This window comes from Cetorhinus maximus, chromosome 9 (assembly GCF_964194155.1).
Source record: "Cetorhinus maximus chromosome 9, sCetMax3.hap1.1, whole genome shotgun sequence".
In the NCBI taxonomy this organism is placed as follows: domain Eukaryota; kingdom Metazoa; phylum Chordata; class Chondrichthyes; order Lamniformes; family Cetorhinidae; genus Cetorhinus; species Cetorhinus maximus.
Window position 1 is genome coordinate 92,433,885 of NC_135887.1, and position 26,563 is coordinate 92,460,447.

The 26,563-nt window shown below is 40.3% G+C and overlaps 2 protein-coding genes across 2 annotated transcripts in view; both read left to right on the forward strand.

Annotated features, from left to right (window-relative positions):
* The first annotated feature begins 822 nt into the window (after nucleotides 1-822).
* On the forward strand, nucleotides 823-20,461 carry taldo1 (transaldolase 1). Its single transcript, XM_078549102.1, has 8 exons — nucleotides 823-983; nucleotides 5,556-5,679; nucleotides 9,297-9,404; nucleotides 10,579-10,710; nucleotides 11,571-11,746; nucleotides 13,358-13,555; nucleotides 15,176-15,321; nucleotides 20,255-20,461. The coding sequence occupies exons 1-8, from the start codon at nucleotides 881-883 to the stop codon at nucleotides 20,285-20,287; spliced, it is 1,020 nt and encodes a 339-aa protein (XP_078405228.1). The 5' UTR covers nucleotides 823-880; the 3' UTR covers nucleotides 20,288-20,461.
* Nucleotides 20,462-20,937: 476 nt separating this feature from the next.
* Nucleotides 20,938-26,563, forward strand: part of LOC144684824 (uncharacterized) — a 112,992-nt gene continuing 107,366 nt past the window's right edge. The window contains exon 1 of the mRNA XM_078549100.1: nucleotides 20,938-22,106. The gene's annotated coding sequence lies outside the window, so the exon portion shown is untranslated. The remainder of the gene's footprint in view (nucleotides 22,107-26,563) is intronic.

Genomic DNA, 26,563 nt, shown 5'->3' on the forward strand with positions numbered 1-26,563 from the left:
TCCTGTGTCACAGAACTGCTCAGGATGAACCTCGACAGAAACCACTGCATCTCTCTCCAGACCTTCTTTACAAAGGCACAATCTACAAGGAAGTGAACAACGGTCTCGTCCCCACCACAGCCACCTCGAGGGCAACATGCAGAGGGGGTGAGACTCCTAGCGTGTTGGAAGGATCTGACTGAGAGGGCCTTTCTCACTAGGGGACAAAGGATCGGTCAGCAGCAGCCTAGTGGAGCGAACAAAATGAGGGATGCTCGATATGCTTATGAGAGTTATGGGGTGAAGAAGATTGCATTGAGGTCATGGGGATTTAAAAACAAGGATGAGAATTTTCAAATTGCGACAATGCTTGGCCTCAGATATTAACTCTGTCTCTCTTTGCACAGACGTCAAATATTTCCAGCACTTCCTATTTTCATTTCAGGTTTCCATCATCCGCAGTATTTCACTTTTTCACGCGGCTGATGAAGAAGTTAAACCTCATTGGTTGTTCCAATATCCTTGTTTATGTAATTGGCCACTTTATATAATAGGGAACTGCGATTGGCGTATTCGTTGGGTAATCTTATTGGATACGATGCTGCGACTGTTGATGTTGATTGGAAGAGCTAAAAGCGGAATTTCATTGGCTATCCACCTCCCTACTGGAAGCACCTGATTGGCTGCAGCGGGAGCATTCTTCCGGCTAGTTCCCGATGATTGGCCAGCGCCTCCTTCCTGATGGCTCGCCATTGGTTAATCCGCGGTGGTCAGTTCAGCCACTTGTTTTCGGGGTGATCCCGTTGACCGGGGCTGCATTGGTTGTTGCCAGACCTCCCCTCCCCCAGCCGCGCCGCTCCGCCCTCCCGATAAAGACGGCCGCCCGCCCCCTGCTCACACCATGGCAGAGTGCGACTCCACAGCCAAACGGCAGAAGATGGCGTCGGTGTTGGAACAGCTGAAGGAGTTCACGGTGGTGGTGGCGGACACCGGGGACTTCAATGGTGAGGAGGGGAGGGGATGATGGGAATGGTGATGGTGATGATGGTGGTAAGCTCCATGGCAACATCCTGCCCCCACCACCGCCGAGCCGCTCCTTTATCCCGGCCTGGTTGTTGGTTGGGGGTGAGATTGCTGATCAGAGCCACAGTATAAAGATGGCAACACAAGGAAGCGGGTCATCACCTTTAATCAGCTCTGCATTGTGAGCTGTTTACTCATCAAGCTTATCAGACAAGAAGGTGTCAGCTGTGGCTCAGCCCATAGCACCCTCGCCTTTGAATCAGAGGGTTGTGGGTTCATGTCCCACTCCCGGAAACCAAGAACTGTGATTGTACTCGAAAGGGTTGCAATCTGTGATTGTTGATAACTCAAAAGAGTTTCCCAATGGTTATTCAAGTACAGCCCAATTCATTATCAAGCTTATCAGACAAGGTCAATCTCAGACCTTCATAGACCAGGAACTGTCTGGGTGGTCTCTCTTCCCACTCACACACCCCCAAATCGCTGGCTTTATCTGTCCACAGCCCCCCCCGCCCCCCTCCCTTTTCTCACCCTGACTCTTGGCAGCCTGCTTCTCTGACATCCAGTCTTGGGATGAGCTGCAATTTTCTCCAGTCACCTGTGGCTCAGTTAGTAGTATTTCTCGCCTTGTGAGTCAACTCGGGTCCCACTCCAGAGAGCTGAACACTAAAATTGTGGGTGACAATTTTGGAGGTGCTGTTTTTCAGATGAGGTGTTAAGTTGAGGCCCTGTCTGCTCCCTCCATTGAACATAAAGGATCCCATGGCACTAATTTGACGAAGAGCTGAGGAGTTATCCCTTTGTGTGTATCCTTAATCATTAATAAAACAGATTGCCTGGTCATTATCACGTTGTGGTTTGTGAGAGTTGCTGTGTGTAAATTGACTTCTGTGTTTCCAGAATTACAACAGCAAATACGCTTCAAAACTATTTAATTACTGAAGTGCTTTGAGACATCTGACGTTCATGAAAGGTGCTATATAAATGCAAGACTGTCTTTTTTTTCAACACACAGGGAAGATTGAAGCCACTAAATCTGTCCTGTTCCTCAGGCAGTTTCATGCTTGTCTGTAAGACTCCCTGATATGGGCTTAAATGATAAAATTTATAGGTATGTTAAAGTAGTTGATGCACAGAATGGGTACAGCACAGAAAGAGGCCATTTGGCCTGTCATGTCTGTGATGCTTTTGAGCCAAAGTTCACAATTCTTAGTTCGAATGTGTGTAACTTGCCCATTCTATTTGAGAGATTCGGTAAGGCGTAAGTGATATGGCATCACTCAATTTTTGTTTCCTGATGTTTAGCCAAAGATGTTGTGGAGAAGGAAGGATGTGGCCTAATTCCTGAAAGGGGCGTTGGTTTTTATGATACTCAACTATTATTTCATCATGTCTGATCTGCCTGAATTGTTACCACACATCCTTCCCAATTTAAAAGGGAGAATATAGCAGGAGGCAATGTAATGCAGCTATTGTCCCGTGTACACTGCAGCAAGAACAGGCTTGGCTATGATGTTCACTATAATCAAATAAAGATCGTGAATTTATTGTGTTTTACATATTCGGTATCCTGAAGTGCTTGACAGAATATTAATTAATTTTTAAGTCTAACCACTTAACATGATCAAATGCTGATTTGTTCACACCGAGGTCCTAAAACTAGAAAGCATGTTTTGGTGGTTGCTTGAGGGATAAATGGTGGCCAGGACATTTGTAATGAACTAATGTTTCATACACCGTACTGCAGTGTTTCAATAAATATTGGGTCAGTAATGTGAATTATTCACATGGTCAGTGGGTGTTGCCTGACCAGCTAGATAACGCATCACTGAACAAAAGATAATATTGCTACAATACCGGTCTGCTTGAAAGTGGGGTAACTACTTTCTGTAAAACAGTAACTATTAATGTCAATGCAGCAAAATTTCATTGCTGCTGCTGTTTGTGTATCTCTTGGGAAAGAGAATTTGAAGAGCTTTGGTCAGTGAATGCTTGAATGCACATTGAGTTGAGTTTTGTTGCACCCTTAAAGGCTGTACAGCACTATGACACAATACAGCCATTTCATAATATTCAATCCTTTTTTTTTTTCCTGTACCCATGCACTGAATTACTAATGATGAACATGACTGTCTCATTAAATCTGCTGTGTATGATCAGGGAAGTTTATAGTCTATGTGCTTTATGTAAAGCTGAATAACCCAATAACAACTTGCATGTTTTGGCTGAATCAATTTAAACCTATGTTGCAATTGAATGTTGAGTTAAATTATATTGACTGCCTTGTGAATAAAATCATTATATAAGGCTTTGAGAAGCATCATTCTTATTTCCATGACTATCCTATTATTATTTCCACTTGCACGCTGCGACCCACCTCCCTGACCCACCTAAGTAAATTAAACTTGACTTTGCCCTTCTAACAAAAATAGAAAATTCTGGAATTACTCAACAGGTCAAACAGCCTTTTTTATTTATTGAAAGGCTTTATAGTCTGAAACACTGAAGATGTGCACTTGTCAAGGATTAGTCACAATGACCACTTGGTCCTGTCTACCCAATGCTCAAATCTGGTTTTAGTCAGGACATTGATTCTTTGTCAATTGAGTTTTAAGTTCTGACTTTATCGATGTGTAGCAACTTATGAAAAATATATCTTGTGCATCCAGCATCTTCAAATTTAACAGTGACTTGTTTCCAGAATCTGTAAGGGATTGATACTTGCCCCATAATGAGAATTGAGTACAATGGTGCCCAAAGTACCTTGTGTTTTTTGTCTTAGTTACAAAAATCAAGGGCCTCTGATTTCCTAATACTGGGTCATTTTGAACAGGTAAACTTAAATTTGTGCTGCTTTTTTTTTGAAGAATGAATGTTAGTTCTTGAATAAACTCATTCAAAACATTCAGTGCATAACAGAAATAGATGAGGATTCATGTTCCAATTCTGTTCTAGCTGATGACAGCTGGGCAATAGCAGGCATGATTGAAATGTACTCCTTTTATTGGGATTGGGGGGAAAAATTGGGCAGTGTATTCCCTTCTGATTTGCTATCTAATAGCTCCTTGCTAGAAATGGATGTTGGGGTGAGGACAGGAGCGGATCAGCTGCGGGTTCTGATGCCTAATATCACTATTGAGCCTCGCTTATATTGCCCACCTGGGCAAGGTTTCAGAGGATGCCAATGCTCTTGGATCTGATTTTAATGAGCACTCCTGGTAAAAGGAAGAGGAGAATAATGAAACCTGGGGAGTGGGGAAAGGGGGGAAATAAACTAACTTTGATAAACGGCATTCCAGTTGTAGAAAATAAACTGTGCAACTGTACCCAAGCACAAGAAGAACCGAATCTATAGATTTCTGCACTTGTACATGGCTTGCTGTAATTTGAACTGCTTCTGCATTCCATGAAAAACTTGGTCACACATTATTGTTCAAAGTGTGGGCAGGGCACAAACTGCTTAGTCACTTTGACTTTGCAGAAAGCAATGATTTCAAAATGATTACGAATACCTGAATAGGGTTTTATTGTAATATTATCTAGATATATATTCTGTGCAATGGGCGGATACCAGAAACAAAATGAGTGCACTTCATTTAAAAAAAATAGAAGCAGTTTGCTTTTGTTAAATTCGACTCCAGACAACCAATACCACTGAGGAAATAATTTTTCCAATAATAATGTTACTGGCTATGTCTGAACATGTATACCATAGCTCTTGATTAGCTGAAAACTTACTTATAGAAAGGGCATTTTTTTTTACAAATTGGAGTACAAGACAAACAGAATTTTAAAATGGACCCCATAAGGCAGATGGAAGTGAAAGCATGCATTTCCTCTAAATAAAAGACTTGCTCCTTTTGCCTGCAGCGGACCGGTCCCTGCATATGAATATAAGTAGCTTCTAACAAGCCACTTACTCTTACTAGGGACTATATATATATATATATATATATATATAGGCTCTGATTGGTTGAGACATTGCCATAGTAAACGCACCAGGGAGCTATTGTCCCCTGCATGCTTGATTCAAAGAAGGTGCACTATCTGGACAAATTCCCTGCATGTGAATATAGGTAGCTTCATTTTATTTATTCGTATGCAGGGAATTTGTCCAGATACCTTCTTTGAATAAACAAAAGCATGCAGGGAACGATAGCCCCCTGGTGCGTTTGCTGTGGCAATGTCTCAACCAATCAGCACCCCATTTCTAATGCAGTGTAGATTGTCGTTCTCTTTGAAATTTGGCATTCTTGCATCTGTCCTGATGTGTACAAGAAAAAAAATCTTCATTTAAGATACCAGTGAAGTTTGCAATATAGCTCACTTAATACTTGCTAGAATCTACACATTAATATGCAGGGACCTGTCCTCTGCAAGGCTTTAGAAATATGGGTAATTACAGGCAACAAACCTAAAACTGAACGTATCCCTCTTTCCTGTCAGTGCTTTCTTGATGCCGTGTACCTCATTTGCTGTTAATTTAGTTTCCTTTCTTACTTAGAGCATAATATTTATAACCAATGGTTGAATTTGTTACTTTTCATATATAGCCATTGATGCATATAAACCGCAGGATGCCACAACCAACCCATCACTCATACTTGCTGCTGCTCAGATGCCAGCCTATGAAAAGTTACTGGATGATGCCATTGAATATGGAAAGAGCCTTGGCGGGTAAGAAATCTTTAAGCTAAAGCCGTAGTGGTAATTACTGCATGAGCATTTTTAATACAAATTGTAATCTAAACATGGGAAGAAGCAAAATAGTAGACACCCCCTGCTCATATTAGATCCACAGTAAATTAATAAAATTATTAGCTTTTTGAAACCAACTTTATAGAGAATTTCTAGCATATTTTCAGTTTAGTGACTTTGAAGCAAACAATGTTGTAGTAATAAAGCTATTTGGATGTCATGTTTTGTTGGAATACAGATTTACCTTTTTTGTAAAACAAGTGCATATTGTATTAGAAGCATACATTTAGATAAGTAACTTTTCACCCTAAGACACATTGACCACACCATCCTGCTCCAACACCTCCTTTGCCCTCCAGCTAGGATGGGTTCCACTCACTCAGTTACATTCTTATTTATCCAATTATAGCTAGAGAATCATCTGCAATGGCTTTTCATCCCTCTTATTTCTCATCCACGTGCTGCCGTTCAGTGACATTCTCTGAAAATGTGTCAGGTTCCACATGTACGTTGACTCTACCTCGCTACCATCTCTCTTCATCCCCCCACAGTATCTAAATTGTCAGACTGCTTGCTTGACATCCAGTACTAGATGAGCAGAAATTATCTCCATCTAAACATTGGGAAGATCGAAGCAATCACCTTCAGCCCCCACCACAAGCTTCATTGACTAGCCATCTGCTTTATCCCTTTCCCAGGCAACCAGCAGCCTGACCCAGCGATAAGCTTTTGACCATGTATCTGTGCCATTTTCAAGCTGCCTTTTTCTACTTCCTTGAAATATACAAAACTCCTAAAGGGCTTGACACGGTAGACGTTTTCCTTACCTGGAGAGTGTAGAACTATGGTCATTGCCTTAGAATAAGGGATCAGCAATTTGGAACTGAGGAAAAATTTCTTTACTCAGGTTGTGAAACTTTGAAAGCCTCTGCCCCTGAGGCTGTGGCTGCTCAGCAATTGCAAGCTGTTCAGATGCTAAGAGTCGAGGGGTGGGATATGGGCAGGAAGATGAAGCTGCGACAGAAAGTTGGTCATGATCTTATTGAATGACAGAACATACTCAAGGAGTTGAATGGCCTTACCTATTCCTATTTTTTAGATTCTTTTTGTTTTCAGCAACATCAACAATGCGTCCCCTGCCTCAACTCATCTGCTAAACCCTTTGTTACCTCTAGACATGACTATTCCAATGCTCTGCTGGCCAGCCTCCCAGTCCATGAACTTTAGTTCACTCAAAACTCTGTTGTAGTATTCTAACTTGAATCAAGTCTCGTTAGCCCACCGCCCCAATGCTCGCTGATCTGTTTGCTCTTGGTTAAGCAACACCTTAATTTTAAAATTCTCACCCTTGTTTTCCAATACTTCCATTTCCTTGCCCCTCCTATCCCTAAAGTAACCAGCATCTCTCATGTGCTCTCTCTTCCCACCAGCGCCCCTGCCCCTCCCTCTTAAGATACATCTTAGAACCTACGTCTTCCACCAAGCTTTTGGTCATCTGTCCTAATTTCTCCATATGTATGGTTCAGTGTCAAATTTTGCTTGATAAAACTCCTATGGAGTGCCATAAGACTTTCTAGTTACATTTATGCAGGTGTCTTTAACGTATTCCTGTGGCATTCCTAAGGTCTAATGATTAGAATTGTGGTGCTCTAACCTCTGGAAACTACCTAAAGATTTAATGATGGGTAAAATCAAGCTGTGCCTTAATGAAAATAGAATATTTCTAGGGTTTGGGTAGTGGCAAACACTCCTTTTCCAGTCAACAATTACGATTACGTGTGTTCTGACATGGCCCTGGTTGCAGACACATGAATATTTGAGCTGAATCGGTTTATTCTTTAGTAGCTTCTTTGCATTGAATATCATGCATCAGTAGCCAGAGTTCTGATTAAAGGATGCATAAGATTACTCTGCCCTTGAACTTGACAAAGCCGTCTGCGATTCTTGACATTATTCGAATTAACATTTCTAATCAAATTTGTAGGGTTTAAACTAGCACTAATGCTACACAAAAGGTTGCGCTGACTATAGTCACATTCACATTTCAGCAAATTTTCTTTTAATTGTGGCTCAGTTTCCTTCCTTGCACTTTGACAAAGAACATAAGAAACAGGAGTAGAAGGTCATTCAATCCTTTAAGCCTGCTCCACTATCTATTAAGATCATGGCTGATCTTCAACTTCTCTACACTACTCATGAGGTCCCCATATCCCTTAATATCCCAAAATCTATTGATCTCTGACTTGAATGTACACAAAATGAGCATCCACTTCTCTCTGGGGGAGAAAATTCTAAAGATTCGCAACCCTTTGGGTGAAGAAATTGCTCCTCATTTCAGTCCTAAATGGCTGACCACTTGTTCGGAGACTGATTCTTCATTCTAGACTTGCAGCCAGCGAAAACATACACACAGCATTTACCCGATCAAGAATTACCTATAAGAATTTTATACATTTCAATTAGCTTGCCTCTCATTCTTTTAAATTCTTCTAGGGAAAGTTGTCCAAGTGTACTCAATCTCTCCTCATAGGACTATCCTTTCATCCCAGGAATCTGTCCACTGAACCTTTGTTGTACTCCCTCCAAGGCAAGTATATCCTTCCTTTGAAAGTCCAAAATTGTACATAGTAGTCCTTCAGGTGTGGTCTGTCCAATGCTCTACATAATTCCAGAAATACTACTCTTATACTCCAATTCCTTTGTAATAAAGGCAAACATACTATTTGCTTTCCTAATTGCTTGCTGTACCTGCATGTTAACCTCCTGTGATTCGTGCATAAGGACATCGAGATTCTTCTCAATACCAGCATCTGTCTCTTGCTATGTAAATACGAAGGAAGATGGGAAGGAATCTTTCCAGCAGTGTTTTTAACTAGTTCACAATGAAGTTGTATAGTTTTTAAAGGCAGCACCTGAAAAAATCTTGAATAGGAAGGCTTGCTGTGAGCAACTAGAATTATTTCTATATAATGCTTTGTATCCTGAAATTACATTATCTCTTTTTTTATAGAGAAGCTGAACTGCACTTGGTGTTATCTGGTCTATCGTCAATAAGACTGTCAACTAGGTGTTGCCTTCCAGACTCGCCTACCTTTTCTTACAGATGCTGCCAGCTGTGTGTCTCCAGAATTTTATGCTTATATAGGAAATTTTAAAAATAAAGTTACCCATAACCCCAGTATTCAAGGCAGATAGTCTTCCTAATATGTAGCCTGAGTGTGTGTGGGATACCCAATGTAGAAGACTATACTCTTCTTTCTGGGGTTAGCCCTGAACACTGAGTGCAACTTTATGCAGGCAAGGCTGTGCTGCCAGCGAGTTAAGTTTTTTTTTCTTTGTCTCCCTTTTAATACTCTTTGTAACAAAGTGTATATTTTTCATTTTTGTATATATTATTTCACATTAGTGTGTAGTGCTAATGTTGATACTCCCTCTGTTATGATTTCCTTTCTTATATAAAGTGTTCATTGGATTACAGATTACAAAGTTCAATTATCCTCTGAAAAGTTAAGTTCAGTATCTGAAATCAAATATTTAAAGTACCAGTGTACTTGCTTGAGGATTTGATATATAAAAATATATATATTTTTTTCCAGATCTGAGACTGAACAAATGTCCAATGTCGTAGACAAGCTGTTCATCAACTTTGGGGTGGAAATTTTGAAGAAAATTCCTGGCAGAGTTTCTACTGAAGTTGATGCAAGGTAAAAACTGATAATTGAACAGGGGCTTATGATAAATACCTGGTAGTCAATTTTAAAGCATATCTGTCCAATAGAATTAGTGGGTTGCTCAATATGCTCTCCTAAGCATTTACACAATGTATTAACATATTTTGTGGTATCCTGAAGTCACTTGCTGATCTCCTTGACAGTTTAAAAATGCTTCCTGTCTTCTGGTGTTTTCTGTAAATTGATGCTGTGACTCCTCTACCCAAGTCCGGATCATTATGTAGTAAGAAAATGGTTTCAACACTGACCCCTGGGAGGACTCCACTGTTTACATCCCTCTAATCTGAAAACAAAAATTTAGATGTTCTCTTTTTTAAAAAAAATTGGGTTCAGTTTGCATTTAGAGAATGAAGTATCATGGAATTCTGCGCTGATTAACTCACCTCCTGACTTCCCAAAGCTTGTCCGCCATCTAAAAGACACCAGACAAGAGTGGAATATTCCTCCACTAGCCTGGATGAGTGCAGCTCCAACAACACAAAAAGCTTGACACCATTTAGGCCAAAGCTGCCCGCTTGATTGACACCCAATCCACCATCTTAAATAAAAACAGAATTACCTGGAAAAACTCAGCAGGTCTGGCAGCATCGGCGGAGAAGAAATCAGTTAACGTTTCGAGCCCTCATGGCCCTCATGAAGGGCCTCGAAACGTTAACTGATTTCTTCTCCGCCGATGCTGCCAGACCTGCTGAGTTTTTCCAGGTAATTCTGTTTTTGTTTTGGATTTCCAGCATCCGCAGTAGCTTTTAGCTTTTTGTTTTTATCCACCATCTTAAATGTTTGTTCCCACCACCACAGGCACACAGTGGCAGCAATGTGTGCCATCTACAAGATGCACTGAGCAACTTGCCAATCCTCCTTCAAACCACACACTCCTGACTTGGAACTATATCGCTGTTGCTGAGTCAAAAACCTGGAACTCCCTAACAGCACTGAGTGTACCCACACCAAATGGACTGCAGTAATTCAAGAAGGTGGCTCACCAGCACCTTCAAGGGCAATTGAGGATGGGCAACAAAAATGCTGGCCTTATCAACAACACCCACAGCCCATGAAAGAATTTTTAAAAAATCATTCCTGTTTGAAATTGACTGACTAACTGGATTGCCTGGATGTGCCTGTTGCTCACTTTCTTGATCTATGCTAGGTTGTCATTTGACAAAGAAGCTATGGTGAAAAAGGCCCAACACCTAATTCAGATGTATAAAGAAGCAGGAATCAACAAGGACCGTATTCTCATCAAACTTGCTTCCACATGGGAAGGTATCCAGGCTGGGAAGTAAGTATTGGTCTGTAGCTACATGATGGACTAAAAACGTCAATGAATCGAGTGGGCATGAGTATTGTACATTTACCTGACCTTTGGGAGGCCAACCGAATTTATTTTAATACTCCCAATTTCTAACCAAAACCTAGTGAAAATGAAGATATTATATTCCTTGTCCTTTGTACCTGATGGCTGCTTGAAGTTTATGTCTTGGATAGCTGAATTGCAAAGAGCAGTTTTGAAATTATTATGCATGCATTTGGCCTGATTTCACCTGAGAACTTAAACCACAAGAAATGGAGCAGTGATATTGGAACAGGTCTGCAGCTCATCGAAGGCTTGTGCACCTGCTAAGCTTTCATGTCTATCTACATAATGTGTTCAGAGGTTTGGACTAACAGTTTGAATGTATTTTATTTGACTGTCAACCTAAGGATATCAGTATTTCCACATTCATAATTTTAAATATTCCTATAGACGTTTGCTGTGACCTTCAGGAATGCAAGCTAGCCTAATGTATTACTACAAAACATATCATTTTAACAAGGTTCAAATAAACCATGAATATTAGCTACATTTAAACACCACCTAGTCAGCTGCTGTCCCTCCTGGTTAATATTAATCTACTATGTTTGCTACAGCTTGATCTGATAGTGGAGATTTATTTTCCACAACCGGTTGAAAATCTAAATTGGCTAATTCTTTGGTAGTTGGTAAAATATTCAGAATTAAAACAAACCACTTCTGACATACAAACACATTTTTTTATCTTCCCTTCCCTCCTGATCTTGTTGTACACACCATCCTTGAGTTGCTGTGACCAGTTTACTGTTTCAAGCAGGCATAGTTAAACCTGAATAACTCTGTTTTAGGATCCTTGAAGAACAGTGTGGCATCCACTGCAACATGACTCTGCTTTTCTCATTTGCTCAGGCAGTTGCCTGTGCAGAGGCTGGGGCAACACTGATTTCCCCATTTGTGGGTCGCATTCTGGACTGGCATGTAGCCAACACAGATAAGAAAAGCTTCGAACCTTCAGCGGACCCAGGTACATTCACCTAGCCATTGAATTCCATAGTAAACCCAAGGACAATAGCAAACATTAGCTTATTGTTGTAATTAGTATAGCTGTGGCCTTTTATTGACTGGAAATTATAGATTGTTTAAACTCCTTTTACTTGGGAGGACTTTCCAGCTGATCTTAATCACTATATTTTTGTCTGTAGCAACTGCCATTTAATATAAAATTAAGAAGTAGTGTTCTGTGTCACTGACTTTATTCCTCTTGCTGGCAACAGCCTGAGACTGAAGCAGACTGTTGCACCCTTGGTGTTGTATTTGACACTAGACATGAGCTTCCAACTGCATATGTGTGCCATCACTAAAACAACCTATTTTCAACTCTAAAGCCTGACTCCACAGCTGAGCTCATTTATTGCTGAAACCATGTTCCATATATTTGTTATCTTTAGACTTGACTCTTCCAGTACAGTCCTAGTGGACCTCCCATCTTTCACCCTCCTAAACTTAAGCTTGTCCAAAACTCTGCTACTTATGTCTGAACTTGTATCGAGATTCATTCATTTGTCACCCCTGTGCTCACTGACCTACATTGACTCCCAGTTAAACAATACCTCAATTCAGAAATTCTCACCCTTATTTTCAAATCCCACCATGGCTTGGCTCCTCCCCATCTCTAACTTCCTCTAGTCCTACAATCTTCTGAAAGGCGCTGAACTTTGAAATTTCCTCCCTACACCTCTTTGCATCTCTACTTCTCTTTCCTCCTTTTAAGACACTCCTTGAAAGCTTCTTCCTCGTTCAAGCTTAAGGTCATCTGACATACCTCCTTTTGTGGCTTGGTGTCAAATGTTTCATTGTGCTCTTGTGAAGTGCCTTTGGATAATTTGCTATGTTAAAGGTGCTGTTAATGAATCAGAAGCCCTGCTGTTGCTGCTTGAAATGTTCAGTATTTGCATCACTCTTCACTGACACTGTCCCAAGTACTTGGCAATCAGTCTGCTGTGCCAAAACATTAGGATTATTCTGTGGTATTGTGCATTACATATCCCGTAGAAACATATTTTCTTTGCAGGTCTTGTGCTTTGACTCAATACTGTGTAATGTGCACCAACATGGGTCTGATTGTGAATGAAATGTTTTGAAACTTTATCTTTTATTTGGACTTCTTGCTATAGCTTACTGGAAAGTGTGCTGATAAACTGGCAACTAGCTGTTTAGTTGAACTGAAATATACAATACTATGTAATGACCGACTGAAACATCATAGGCCTGTTTAACTAATTTCCAAACGATTGAATTTGACAAGTCAAACTGTTCCCTTTTGTTTTTGGCAAACCTTTTGATATCTTTGTTTTTCTTTTGAATTGTCCATCTAAAGCATATTTCACTTTTGCTTTTCAGCTTTTGGTTGAACTGATAAATGAATTTGACATTGGACTGTAGCAAGAAACTATTTTTTCCTCTTCATTTCACCCTCCTCTATTTATTTTTTGATGCATAAATATCCATACTCTGGGTATTTCTGATACAAGGCTTATCTCTCTCTTGTTTTTAGAACGAAGGGGAAAGTCATTCGGTTTAAACCTGCCGATTTCTGGCAATTGTAATGTTAATTATATTCCTGATTTGGCGATAGGTGTACAGAGTGTAACAAAGATCTACAACTATTACAAGAAGTTTGGGTATAAGACTATTGTCATGGGAGCATCTTTCCGTAACACTGGCGAAATCAAGGCATTGGCTGGCTGTGACTATCTCACAATATCTCCAAAACTGCTGGAAGAACTTAGCAAAGATTTTGAGAAGCTAACACCTGCTTTGAGTGTTAACAAAGGTAAGATGTCTCTCAACTGCATTATCAAATGAACTGGACTCTCTTGTAAGCTTAACTGTGTCTCACACCAGTCCCAAACAAGAATCTTAAAGCAAATTACATAGATATGAGGGGAAAACTGGCTAAGGTTGAGTGGGTAAGTATATAAATAAATAAATGATGGGAAACATTTAAATAATTCAAAATATTCAACAAAAATACATACACACAGACCCATTCTGTAAGGAAGATCCATCTGTGGCTTACTAAGGAAGTTAAGGGTAGAATTAGATTGACAGAGGTTTATAATGTGGCAAAGAATTGTAACAAGCCTGAGAATTGGGAGTATTTTAGAAATCAGCAAAGGGCCATCAAAAAGTTGTTTGAAAAGGGGGAAAAACAGAATGGGAATAAAGTAGCCAGGAATATAAAAGCAGATTACATCCAGAATACAGTCTCAAAGCCCTATACAATTGTAGAAAGACTTCTCCAAGCTTCTTGCAATAAAGGCCAACATGCCAATTGTCATCTTAATTGCTTGCTGTAAATGCATGCTAACTTTGTATTCCCTGTATGAGTACACCCAAGTCCCTCTGAACATCAACATTTACAAGTCCCACATCTTTTACAAAATATTCTGCTTTTCTATTTTTACTACCAAAGTGAATAACCGCTCTGCCACATTATACTCCATCTGTCACATTGTTGCCCATTCAATCTATCTATATCTCCTTTGCCGCTGTGTCGTCTTCTACATAGTTTATGTTTCCACCTAGCTTTGTATCATTAGCAAACTTGGATATTTTACTCCCCATCTTGTCATTAATGAAGGCCTGTAACTCCTGTGGAGTGGCATCCAGGGTTCCTGTGTGGCAACATAGCATCTGAATTTCTATCTTTTTTCCCTTTTTATTTTTATAGAGATAGATCTCCCATGGCATTGTACAAAGGAAGTCATGACCAGGTGTTTTTGGGTGAAGTGGGATTAAAGAGCCGGGGATAATTCTGGACCAGTTATGCCAATCGTGCATATTTTCATTTGCACAACAAATCCACCCTTGGTACACAAACCTAGGTAGTTTCTTCACTCTTAGCAAGCCTTGAACTAGTTTTACTCTGGACCTTTCTTCAGGGATGAGGCAGGCAGGTTGTTGCATTGACAAGTATGCTTATTGGGCAGGAGAGTGTTCAATGTAGGTGCATGCATCTGTTTTTGACATTAACATTGTTGTGGGGATGTTGGAGGGTGTACTGACCTTTGGGGAAAACTGGCTCAGGATCAGTTTAGTTGTTTCCACCTTCAACATGGGTGATGAGAGCCTCTCTGCCAAAAGAAAAAGTCAAGTACTGGGAGGGCAAAATCAAAAGTAAATACAACTAGTTTAAACTAATGTTTTAAATCCGTGTCTTATAGTTTAGGGTTGTTGTTGTAATTAAGCTCTTCTTGATGGTTTTAAAGTTTATTTTTAATGCCTTTTTCTTAACCTTGTAAAATCATGAACCCACTTCCCTGTAACAGATGGCTGTGTAAAAGTTGAAATTTCTGTGTACAAATTCTTTTGTGTTTAGGTTCATGAATCAGCTTCTGTAAATGCAAATAACTGGCCTAAATCCTAAAAGTTCTCCTCTACTTGTATGCAGCCCAAGCTCTTGACCTACAAAAAGTTGAAATGAATGAACAGACCTTTCGTTGGTGTCACAATGAAGACCAGATGGCTGTGGAAAAACTGTCTGATGGGATCCGCAAGTTTTCAGCTGATGCTGTTAAACTAGAAAACATGCTAAAGGTATTTATGTTTGAAAGTCTGCAGCTTGAATATCAGGTAGATAGAAGAGCTTAGGGGCTAAAAATTGGAATGCTTCTGATTTTGGACTCCAGGATCCCAATTTGCAATTACACCACCCTCAATCCTGTTGACATATGCACTTTGTATAAGCTTGTCTTGCCTTCTCAATCCAATGATGTCAGCATGCAGCCCACTGCCAAATATGCTGCTGACTGACTGCATACTCAGAAGGCCCAGCAGTGTACTTAGCCAGCATGTGTTTGTTAGCCTGCACCTCTTAAAGGGGTGATGCACTCATAAGCTGTAGGAATTGGCTGCAAGGGGAAGCACACCAGATGGCGCAATGGGCAAGACAGCACTCTTGGGTTTCTGATGCATCACTGGAGCCATTTGTACAGGAGGTTGAAAGGAGGAGGAGAAGCATGTCTTCTGGAGGAGGCCACCTAAGCAAACTGAGAAGGGAATGGGAGCAGGTGGCCAGGGAGGTCAGTTCCCAGAGTCTGGCCCTGAGGACCTGATAGCAGTGCTTCAAGAGGTTCAATAATCTCATGTGGTCAAGGTCAGTGAATGCACCTCCTATTCACTGCACCACCAACCCCTTACACTGTTCAATATATCAGTGTCATCACTTACCCATCAGCAATATCTAGCAATTGGGCCTAATATTCAGATATTCTTACTCACTGTCCCACATCTTATGCTGCCAGCTTTATACCCGCCTCTCTCTGCTTCCATACACCTCTAGTGATTCAGCTTAGCAAATATGTCACCCAAACATAATCACTGACATGCTTCCTTCTGTTATAAGTCACTTTGTTCTGCAAGAGAGAAGGGAGTGAGGCAGGTAGTCCTGCCCCTTCTCAAATCAGTTTCCCCCTCACCTAGATCTCTGGCATGAAGTGCAAGGTGTAAATGGTGTGACCATGGACTCCTGATCTCCATCCACCAGATATCTGGGGGGCGGGATAAAAAGTGCCACTTTGGCCAGCCATGGCAGACTCATCATGTGGGGCAAGATGCATCAGATGCCTGAAGAAACACCATCACTTTAGCTGACAATTTAATCTACCAACTCAGATACTGGCACAGGACATGGGGAGTATAGGCTTGGTGAGTCACAGGGCACAAGTGAGCTATAAGCAGGCCAGGGGAAAGGACAACGTGTGTTCCCGTTCACTGGAGAGTAGGACTGCAGACGTTCTGCTGCAGGGATTCCTGTGACTGTCATACTGGAGAAGGCTGATAGGCATGCATGCTGAGATGCTTGGTGCATTGGCAGGCCTGCCAGACAGCCTGTGTCACTGTTGAGGAGCATTGAAGAGTCTAGGTCCACCTTGTGTGATGTAATGCAGAGTTTGGAGCCCTTTTTTTTCCCAGTGTGGAAGTGGTGGCCAGCTCCATGACAGTATTTGCAGACTCTGTTGTGATGCAGCAACTGGTGGCAGCTTTCTCACCTTCCACTGCAGAAGTGGTGAAAGCCACTTAAAACCTCTGCTGCAGCGGAATCTTGGACTTGGATCATGAGAACCATGCTTGCTGCCTTGCAGGCTCAAATTGCTGCCATAATGGCTGTGGATCTAAACGCTCAAAGTGGCATGCAAGCTCTCGTGGCTGTCTTGCACTCTGTTCCCCAATGGATTACTGGGGCAGCACTGCTTAGGAGGAAGAGGCCATGGATAGGCGTGCAGGGGTTGCATAAGGGTGAATAGTTCAGTTCCTGATGTGTTGAATTAAAATTATGCAATTTTTTTTTTTTGGTAGTTTTTTTAGTCTTGGCCAAGAGGACACGGTGATTGTATGTAGTGGATGGATTTAAAGGTGGAATGATGATGGTGGAATATGGAGGCAGAAATGGGGGGAAATAGTTTTGGTAGCTAATTACAGACAGTCCTTCCAGAATGAAAGGGTCCCGGATGTCGCTGCCTTGCGTTCTACCCCTTCCTGCTGCCTGAGGTGGTCTCCGGATACCTGGTGCCAAGTTCTGTGCTCTCATAAGGCTGTGGAGGACCAGCACAAGCTTGGACACCTCATCGTAGTTGCATTACCCTTCTATGACTACATGTCAAGAGTAGTCATTACCCTTGTGCACAGAGGGGTATCCCTTGCCTCCAAGTAGCCAGCCTCTGGTTTGTCATGGTAGCCCAAAGATGGTGCGAATGACTGCTTCAAGGTGGAAACATTATGGCTGCTGCCAGGATAACAAGCATTCACTGACATATATTCTGGGTATGTTTTCAAACGACCTAAACATGAGTGGAGTTTGGCATTTGCAGTTCCTGTACTTCTCGCCATTTACATGTGGGCCCACAGAGCCATGTATGTGCAGTCAATGGATCCCTGCACCATTGGGAGTCCTGTTACCTTGACAAAGCCACATGCCTGTTTCTCTCTGGTAAGAGAAGGTAAAGTTGTCCCCTCTACTGGCATACAGGGCCCCTGTCTCTTTCCTGAAGTAGCAGTGAATGGTGAAAATGATAGTTCTGTACCTGGAAGGATCCACTTGGATAGATGCTGAGCATATCTGTGACTTTGACAGCCACTGACAGTGTTGTCCTTGCTCCCACTGTGTAGCTGTGGGTCCTTTGAAAGAGGTAGCAAGGAGTGATCACCTCCTTGGTGAAACATAGGTGCATCAAGCATTGCTCCTGACTGAGATGGAGGTAGCATTCTGTACAGAGAGCTTCTTCAACCTCCCTGTCAGGGTGCTGCAACACTCCCTTTAATGTTCGATGTCACTAGAAGTATTCCAAGAAAACGCCAGGTTACTTGCACAAACTTTGCAAGTGTGAAAGAAAGTCGAAGGCACATCCCCGCCAAGTTGGATGGCTAGCCCTATAAATAATGCATATTAGCTGGGAGTATAAGACATGACATTTAACTGGGCCTGGGTGGTCCAAATTGGTGGAATGTGCACGAAATCGGCTTGACTGTTTTGACGTCAGTCTACATATTGTGAAAGCTTCTAGCGCATGCATAGCGTGCTGGCACTAGCGTCTGTGCCAGCATGGCGTGCTGCGTGGGCTATGCTAGAAGTGGCCAGAAGCAGTGTTCCCCAGTGTCGTGAAGAGATATTAATGTCTATAATTATTAGAAATTATTTTAAAATGGAATTGTAGTAGAGTCTGTCTGTGTTTAACTGTGTGCCTTAATTGGATTAAAGCCAGCTAGTCGGGTGCTTTGATGTATAGCAGTTTGAGGTGTTAATTGGGTAAACAGTAAGTAAGGATAGAATGTAAAGAATACATTTGCATTTGTTGAATAAAGCATTAAAAATGTGTAAAATCTTGCACCTAGCTGGGAAATACCAAGCAATGTGAAACAAAAACAGAATTACCTGGAAAAACTCAGCAGGTCTGGCAGCATCGGCGGAGAAGAAATCAGTTAACGTTTCGAGCCTTCATGGCCCTTCGGCAGAACTGAAGCATAGTTAGAAGAAGGGAGAAATATAAATTGGTTTAAGGTGGGTGGGGGGGGGAGAGAGAGACATTGAGGGTGTGGTGATTGTGGAGATGAGCAGCTCATCTCCACAATCACCACACCCTCAATGTCTCTCTCTCCTCCCCCCCCACCCACCTTAAACCAATTTATATTTCTCCCTTCTAACTATGCTTCAGTTCTGCCGAAGGGCCATGAAGGCTCGAAACGTTAACTGATTTCTTCTCCGCCGATGCTGCCAGACCTGCTGAGTTTTTCCAGGTAATTCTGTTTTTGTTTTGGATTTCCAGCATCCGCAGTAGCTTTTAGCTTTTTGTTTTTACCAAGCAATGTGTTTGTATTACTAATAAAATTAGTGGGATGAAAATGTCATTGTTTGAAAATGTGAAGTTAAAAGCCTAGGATACAATGGAAAATTTACATTCAAAGAGGAAGCTAGGTATAAACGGGAGTTTTGTGCGCAGGTCAGAGGCATTTAAGATCTAACCAGCCTGTAAGCCTATGACTGTCTGCAAAGGAACCAAATTGCAAGGAACCTCCATTTTGAATTCGTAAGGTCAAATGTTCTTTGCCTGGTGTCAGTTTAAAGTCAGTTTAAAGATTACTGTAGCCTGGGTGAAGATTTAACTGGGAGTGATTAATTTGGGGATTTGTTTAAAGTTATTATGGTAGTAATTTGTAGATGTGTATGTGTTTAATTTCTTAAATTAATAAATGTTTAATTTGGTTTTATATATAAAAAAACTGAGACTTGGTGGTCTTATTCCTGAATTCAGAGCTGCATCTCAAATAGAAAATATAGGATATGACAGTTGTTCAAGTTTCCCTCTGGGATTTAAACAACTCAGCCGTTACCAACTGTTGTGTCATAATACCCAGGAGTATTACGGAGCCAAATTTTTTCAGCTTTAGTCCATTACCTTCTCTTCTGCCAACTGGGAAGCTGTCACCTGTAATTCTTGTTACTAAGGGTGTCTGACAAAAAAACATTATCTTGCTTTCTTTTAGATCAAGAAAGTGCTCGAGGAGGAAGGAAACTAATTGCAATACATCTGGGGAAATGTAATCTATTTTTAAACAAATTTTGCAAAATACATATCAGCTAGGAAAACTTAATAGCACTTAACCTTTCACCTGAGGCACTGCCTAGTAACCAATCAAGAAGGCTACATTGTTGGCGTGTCTAATTCAAATGAGCTGCTTCACAATGCAATCACTTACAATTAACAGTTACTGCAGTTTAGTTTGGAATAGTGTAATTTTAAACTCTGCTTAATACCATAAAATGGTACATGGGATAAACAAAGACTGATTAAACTGGTCGGAATGGACTAGTTTCTGCAGCTTCTAGACGACAAGAGTTTTCAAAGTTCTGGAAGGATGACATGAGCAGCTGCTCTTGTACAATGGATTGGCATGTATGCTCAAGACTGTTTTGCCCCAAGTGTTGTAGCTAACTTTTCGAGATGTCTTGACCTGTGTTCTTTTTATTTTGCAGGAACGGCTTTTTACTGTCAAGAATGGATGCTAGGCGCCTCAACTTGGATACTTGCATAGTTTGAATGAAGTGGTTTAATTTTCACTTTGACCAACCATGTAAAAAGGTACACCATATGTTGTATCATTGGTGTATCCATTATTGAGCAGCTCTTAATGTTGGCTTATGCAGTCTGGTGCAACTCTTCCTAATAAATGCATAAACCTACTAATGTGTTGGTTGCCTTTGCTGTGAAACTTCTATTCTTCTTTCCCAATCAGTAGTTCTTTTGGCTTTTTATACACTAAACATAGTGGGATCAAGTTGTAGCATTACATTATGTGCATGGAACCAAAAGACTTATTGTGTTAAATAGATAACATTGTGGAAAGAGTTATTGGGTTATTCTGGGTTTCTAAATCATAATAAAAGACAAATAAGATACTAGGTTGCATTAACTAATACGAGTATTATGTAAATCAGAAACTGTACTGTTGGCATATGAGTGATCAAATCTCATTTTGAGGATACTGTATGTATCTGGTCACCCCTCATCATGATGTTGCTATCTAAAGGGTTGTAACCAACATGGCTTGAGGGATCAGGAATTTGCTTTATGGAAAGTTTAGGGAAGTTGAGCCTGTACTCGTAGCAAAAATGGAAGGCACTGAGGTAATCTAATTAACATTGAAAAGTATAATAGGGCTGGACAAAAATTAATGAAAGGAAATTATTCATTGAATACCAGGGGACACCAGTTTGTTTTGTTTGGGAATAAGGAGGAAAGTCAGAGCAAGCTGTTAACCGATATGCAATGGATTTGTGAAATTTTACCAGAAAAAGTAATTGGACTGTACGGTACAAATTAGGTAGCTATAATGGAGGAGATTGAAAGAGATGGTGAAATGCTGGTGTCAAAATTGTTCCAGGCAATTTGATGCATTAGCTGTTTCCCATTCTTAGAAATTCTTGTTTAGTTATAAACTGTAGCTTGATGTTTCTATTTGCAATAAATGTTTTGAATGAACTCTCTGATGCCATGGTTTCTACAAGCTTAACTGGATTGTAGAAATGTTGGCTTGCCTTGATCTTTGCCACTATGTGCCACATGGTGGAGACAATGACTACACTGTTGCTAATTTTCCACAGCTAAGGGTATGAAATCGATTTAACTATTTGCTTAAGACTTTCTAACTTGTCCTGGGGGTGGGAAGGGGAAGAGATTGCTTCTGTTTCTAATATTGCCTATAGTAAAACTAGTTGAATTATTTTCTTCTCTAGATCGCACATTTCCTAATAGGAAGAGAACCTTGAATCATACCCTATGCTGTCCCATTAAACTTCTACTGCTTTATTGTGCCAGCTATATGAATTATATTTCTACAGCATTGTTCACGTGACAGTGAGAAACTTCGTGCTTTTTGGGATATAGAACAGTGTCACACAATTAGAAAGGAGTTAATTGTCAAAATCATAGTTGGAGAAGAAGCTTTTAAAAACTGAGTAAGTGGTGATAAGATGGAAGTATTGATGGAGTTCCAGAGGGCAGCAATGTAATGGCTGAAGGAGTAGAGGTCAATAAGCGGAGTGGAGGGAGCAGGAAACAAATAACATACTGGCTTGTGAAGGGCCATAAGGCTGGAAGAAAGCCACTGAGTTGATAACTATCTTTTGAGTCATCACAAGGCAATTTCGGTATTTAATACTTTCTAGTGTTTTTTTTCTCTTTCTCAACTTCCACCACACTCTGCGACAAGAACGCAGGTCATTGCCAGGCTTCTTCCAAATTTGGTTCAACTGGGATCGTGGATGGAAAAATATCTACTGATCCATTGCCTCAGCTGCTCCGAGCAACATTTCCAGTACTAGACAGGTTTGTGGGTTGCTGTTCATGCATTTCTGTAACTAGCTTGTATGAGCCAGAAGCAAACATGAAGATTGTCAAATAATTGCAACTGATCCTTTCCTGAAAGTTTTCCAGGTAGTTGTTATTGGTGGTAACTATTAATTTGTAATCCACTAAATCAGTATATCATTTCAAGTGGAAGAAATTACTTCTGTAGAGTTACGGCCATCACTGAAATGACAGCTAAAGCAAGATTTCTAGGGTAGAGCATTATCTCAATCAGAAGGTAATTTGTTGACAATTGTAATTTTGTACAGGATTCTGATATAATTTGTATGAATTTCTAAAAATGCCAAGTAGAGCTACAAGAAAGAGTTGCCATTTCCATCAACTTTCCAAAACATGTTGACTTGTGTGGCTAGAAGGTTTAGGAATGATCTAAAGCATATTTAAGATGATTAAGAGATTTGGGTGGAGAGAAACCCAGAGCAAGGTAAGAATAAATCTGAAAATTAGAGCTAAGCCATGCAGGAGTGAAATCAAGAGCACTTTTTCATAAAAGTCTGGTGGAAAACTTTAACAAAGTTGGGTAAATAGAGTTGAGGTACAGATCGGCCATGATCTAATTGAATAGCCTACTACTTTGTAGCAACTATCATATGCTGATTTCTTTTTCAAATTGAGTAAACTACTTGATCATTCAAGGCTGTAGTGGAGGCACCACCAATGTTGATGAGGGGATTGAACAAGATCAACCTCACAACTTGTTGCTTCAAACTCCAGGCCCTGATGAGGGCTATTTGTTATGATTCTGTGTCTTCTATTGCAGTTTTGGTGTGTGTTGGAAGATTTAGTGTCTCCCATAGCTAGCTGCAATGTGAAATTAATAGAGGTCACAATGTAAATTGATCTCAATTAAACCCGATTGGACAAGGTAAATGATGAAACAATTGGTGATCCTAAGTTTGGGTTTCCAAAAACTGTAGATTGTACAAGAAAAAATCTGAAGATCATAATTCCAGAGTTAAGAGTTTCTGGGAAACAGGGTAAATGATAATGAGAGTCTTAATTTGAATCTTGATTTCAGTACAGTAAAGAAAAACATCCTGTAAGAGACTCATTTGCAGCTCATGAGAGCAACTGCAGATGAACCAATATCAGATACAACCCTTTTTAAGGCAGGGTTCAGAATGAAACACTCTCATATGCTAGAGAAAAATGATTTACTACAGAGCTGCGCATAAACAATTAACTACAGCCCCAATTGTAATGTAAGATATAATTTCCAGTAATTATTTAATTGTCCTGCCTTCTCTGCTCCCTCTATGTAAAAGATTCTAAACAAAAAAAAAAATTCTAACCAAGACATGACCCTGGAAGCAGACATCATTATGTCAGCATTTCAAACAGTGCAGGAGAAATCCATCTCTTTTTTTCCATTACATGCTAACTTTTAAATACCACTGCAATATGTTAAACTAAAACCATGTCCATGACAAATTAACCCTGTAAGTACTGTTTCTTTCAATGTGCTGTTTACCATAATGAATTTAGTGATATTTAATACAATTATTTGTTTATGCTGCAAACGTATAATGTTGAGTGGTAGTGTTCACTGACACACAAGAAGATAGTATGATTGGACACTCCAGTTACCAAATGTGGAATTGAATAGTAGAGACCAGGACATTCCCACATTTGATTTTCCAGCCTGTGCTGCATGAGTTCTCAGCCAAGGCACTTTTTGGGGTGCTTCAATGAGTGGCAGTGCGCTGAGCTAGTCAGCTGATCAACCCTCCTTGATTGCCCTGGGGATTCCAGGAATGGAAGATTAATTCCTCTGGTACAAGTGCGAGTAATACGGGATAAAATGCAAAAGTCGAGTTTGTGGTGGATGCATATGTTTATGCACATGAATCAACAGCATAAATTCCTGGTGCCAGACCCTTTTCTGCCATCGTTCTCTTGAAGGTGAATTCACAAGGCTACAGTTAGTATTACAGATGATCAACACTGAGGAAATGGTGTGACTGGTATGAGTAGGATTGTCAAATTTGCATTAGTCAAAACCTTGATGAGGTGGATTCACAAAATATGTCAAGCTTTAATAGAGGATTGGTTTAAACATTAAAAAAAACATTTAACTTCAAACTATATTCCTTAAGCTTGATATGTTGTACAAATATATTTCATGGTTTGTGGTGTAAATCCTATTTGGCCCAACAGGTCTATGCTGGTATCTACACTCCATTTGTGCCTCCTGTGATCCTATATCATCTCCTCCTATAAACATATCCTTTTATCCCTTTCTCGCTACCTTCCCTTTTATGCTATTTGGTTCAGACATTCAAATGTGTTGCATTTGGTGCTTAAAATGCAAAAACTGGACCAACTTTTTTTTCTGAAATAACTAAGTGATGTACAACTGAACAGGACCCAACTTTTAAAGAAGTAAATGCAAAGTATTTGCCAACTGTGGACAATGGTTAAAGGATCACTATTTTGTGTAAAAGTGAACTGTCGTGTTCTTTTTTATTTGTTGCAAAGTCTAATTTTAAGGTGTACCTATATTTTTAGGCTTGTTGAATTTAGAACTTCCATCAGTTCAATTTATTTTCCTATATTTTCTGCATGAGTTGTGTATAAGATTTTATAACCGCTCAATTGGACAGAAAAAAATTGTACTTTGTTCAGTTTTATCGCTCGGGCATTTTAATATATATATATTTTTATGGTTATTTAACTGTTGCCTGGATTTTATTTTGGATGAAGCTTTTATCATACAAAGCAAAAGCTTGTGGAAGATTCTTAATTTTAGCAAGTGCTTTAAATGAAAAGTAAAATGAAAGTTGTAGTCTAGTACAGTAGTTATGCATGTGATTTTGTATTCTGTTTGTACACACAAAGGTTAAGACATCAAATTTCTCCATAATCTCTCCCTCCCTCCTCCAAGATCTCTGCACTCCTTCAAACCTTGCAGCCTGGACATTCCTGATTTTCATTGCTCAAACTTCCTTCATGACTGGTGGGTCAAAACCCTGAAACTCCCTTCTTAACAGCACGGTGGGTGCTCCTACAACACATGGACTGCAGTGGTTCAAGAAGGCAGCTCACCACCACATTCTCAAGGCCAATTGGGGATGGGCAATAAATGTTGGCCTACCCAGCTATGTCCATATCCTATGACTGAAATTTTTTTTAAAAAAAGCATTTCTGGCCATGCCTTCACCTGCCTAGACCTTAAGCTCTGGAATGCTCTTAAACCTTTCCACTTCACTACTCTCTCTGCTCCTTTTAAGATGCTCATTAAAACCTACTACTTTGGTTGAGCTTTTAGTCACCTGTCCTAATATCTCTATGTAGCTTAGTGTTAGATTTTGTCAATAACCCTTCTGTGAAGCATATTGACATTTTTTACTATGTTAAAACGTGTTGTAAAAACAGTTTGTTCTGTAATATTTATTGCAACCAGACCTTTTATTTGTGGCTTGATATATTTTGTGAAACCTTCTGACGTGACCCACTAATTGCAGCCTTTAGTGATTTCTCCTTCATGAATCTGAAGGCAAGGCTGGGTTTGGTCTTCGACAGAACTGCTCAAGAAGTTCACATATGCAAACTACAGCACCACAAACTCTGACTTTTGCCATGTTTCTACAATCCTGAAAACTCTAGGACAAGCTGGAGGGTTGACAACCTCGGGTACACAACACCACCGAGTTAATTTAACGAACTACTGGATGCAACATTTTATAGTTGTCACTCTGCCCAGTACAACCTGGTGGGATTGGGGTTGATGACCCTTCATTTAACTGGGAAAATTTAGAAATGTAATAGGTTTTGACCAAGTGAAAGTAGAGAGGGTGGGGGGAAAAGGAACAAAAGGGAATGTCTATCACAGGGTGGAAGACAGGAGAGATTAAATGGTAAAATGGTTGGTGGTGCAGGACCAAAGGGAGTGGTAATGGGACAATGTAAAGTGAAAGATGTCTAAGGAGATCAGAATGGCATAATAATGATCAACTGCTGTCTAAAGCAAAAAAGACAAAAGTGAAACCTAAAGCAGCCAAGAAAAGAATGTGGTCAAAGGTTACATTCTGAAATTGTTGAGCTCTGAATCTGGAAGGCTGCAAAATGCCTACTCAAAAGATGAAGTGCTGCTCCTTGAGCTTTGTTGGAACACTGCAGGAGGCTAGGACCGAATAGTCATTGTGGGAGCAAGGTGGAGAATTAAATTAAAATGATAGGCCACCGGAAGCTTTGGAATATGCTTGCGGTCTGAATGGGCGTGTCCAACGAAGTGGCCACGCTATCTGCAGTTGGTGTCTCTAATGTAGAGCAAGACTATTGTGAGCAGTGAAATACAATGCACTAAAGTGCAAGATGTACACATCAAATCAGTTTCACCATTTTGTTAAAATTTATGCTAGTGTATCACCAAACAGTACGTGTAGCTAATAGTGAAACATTGAGTATTGTTAAGC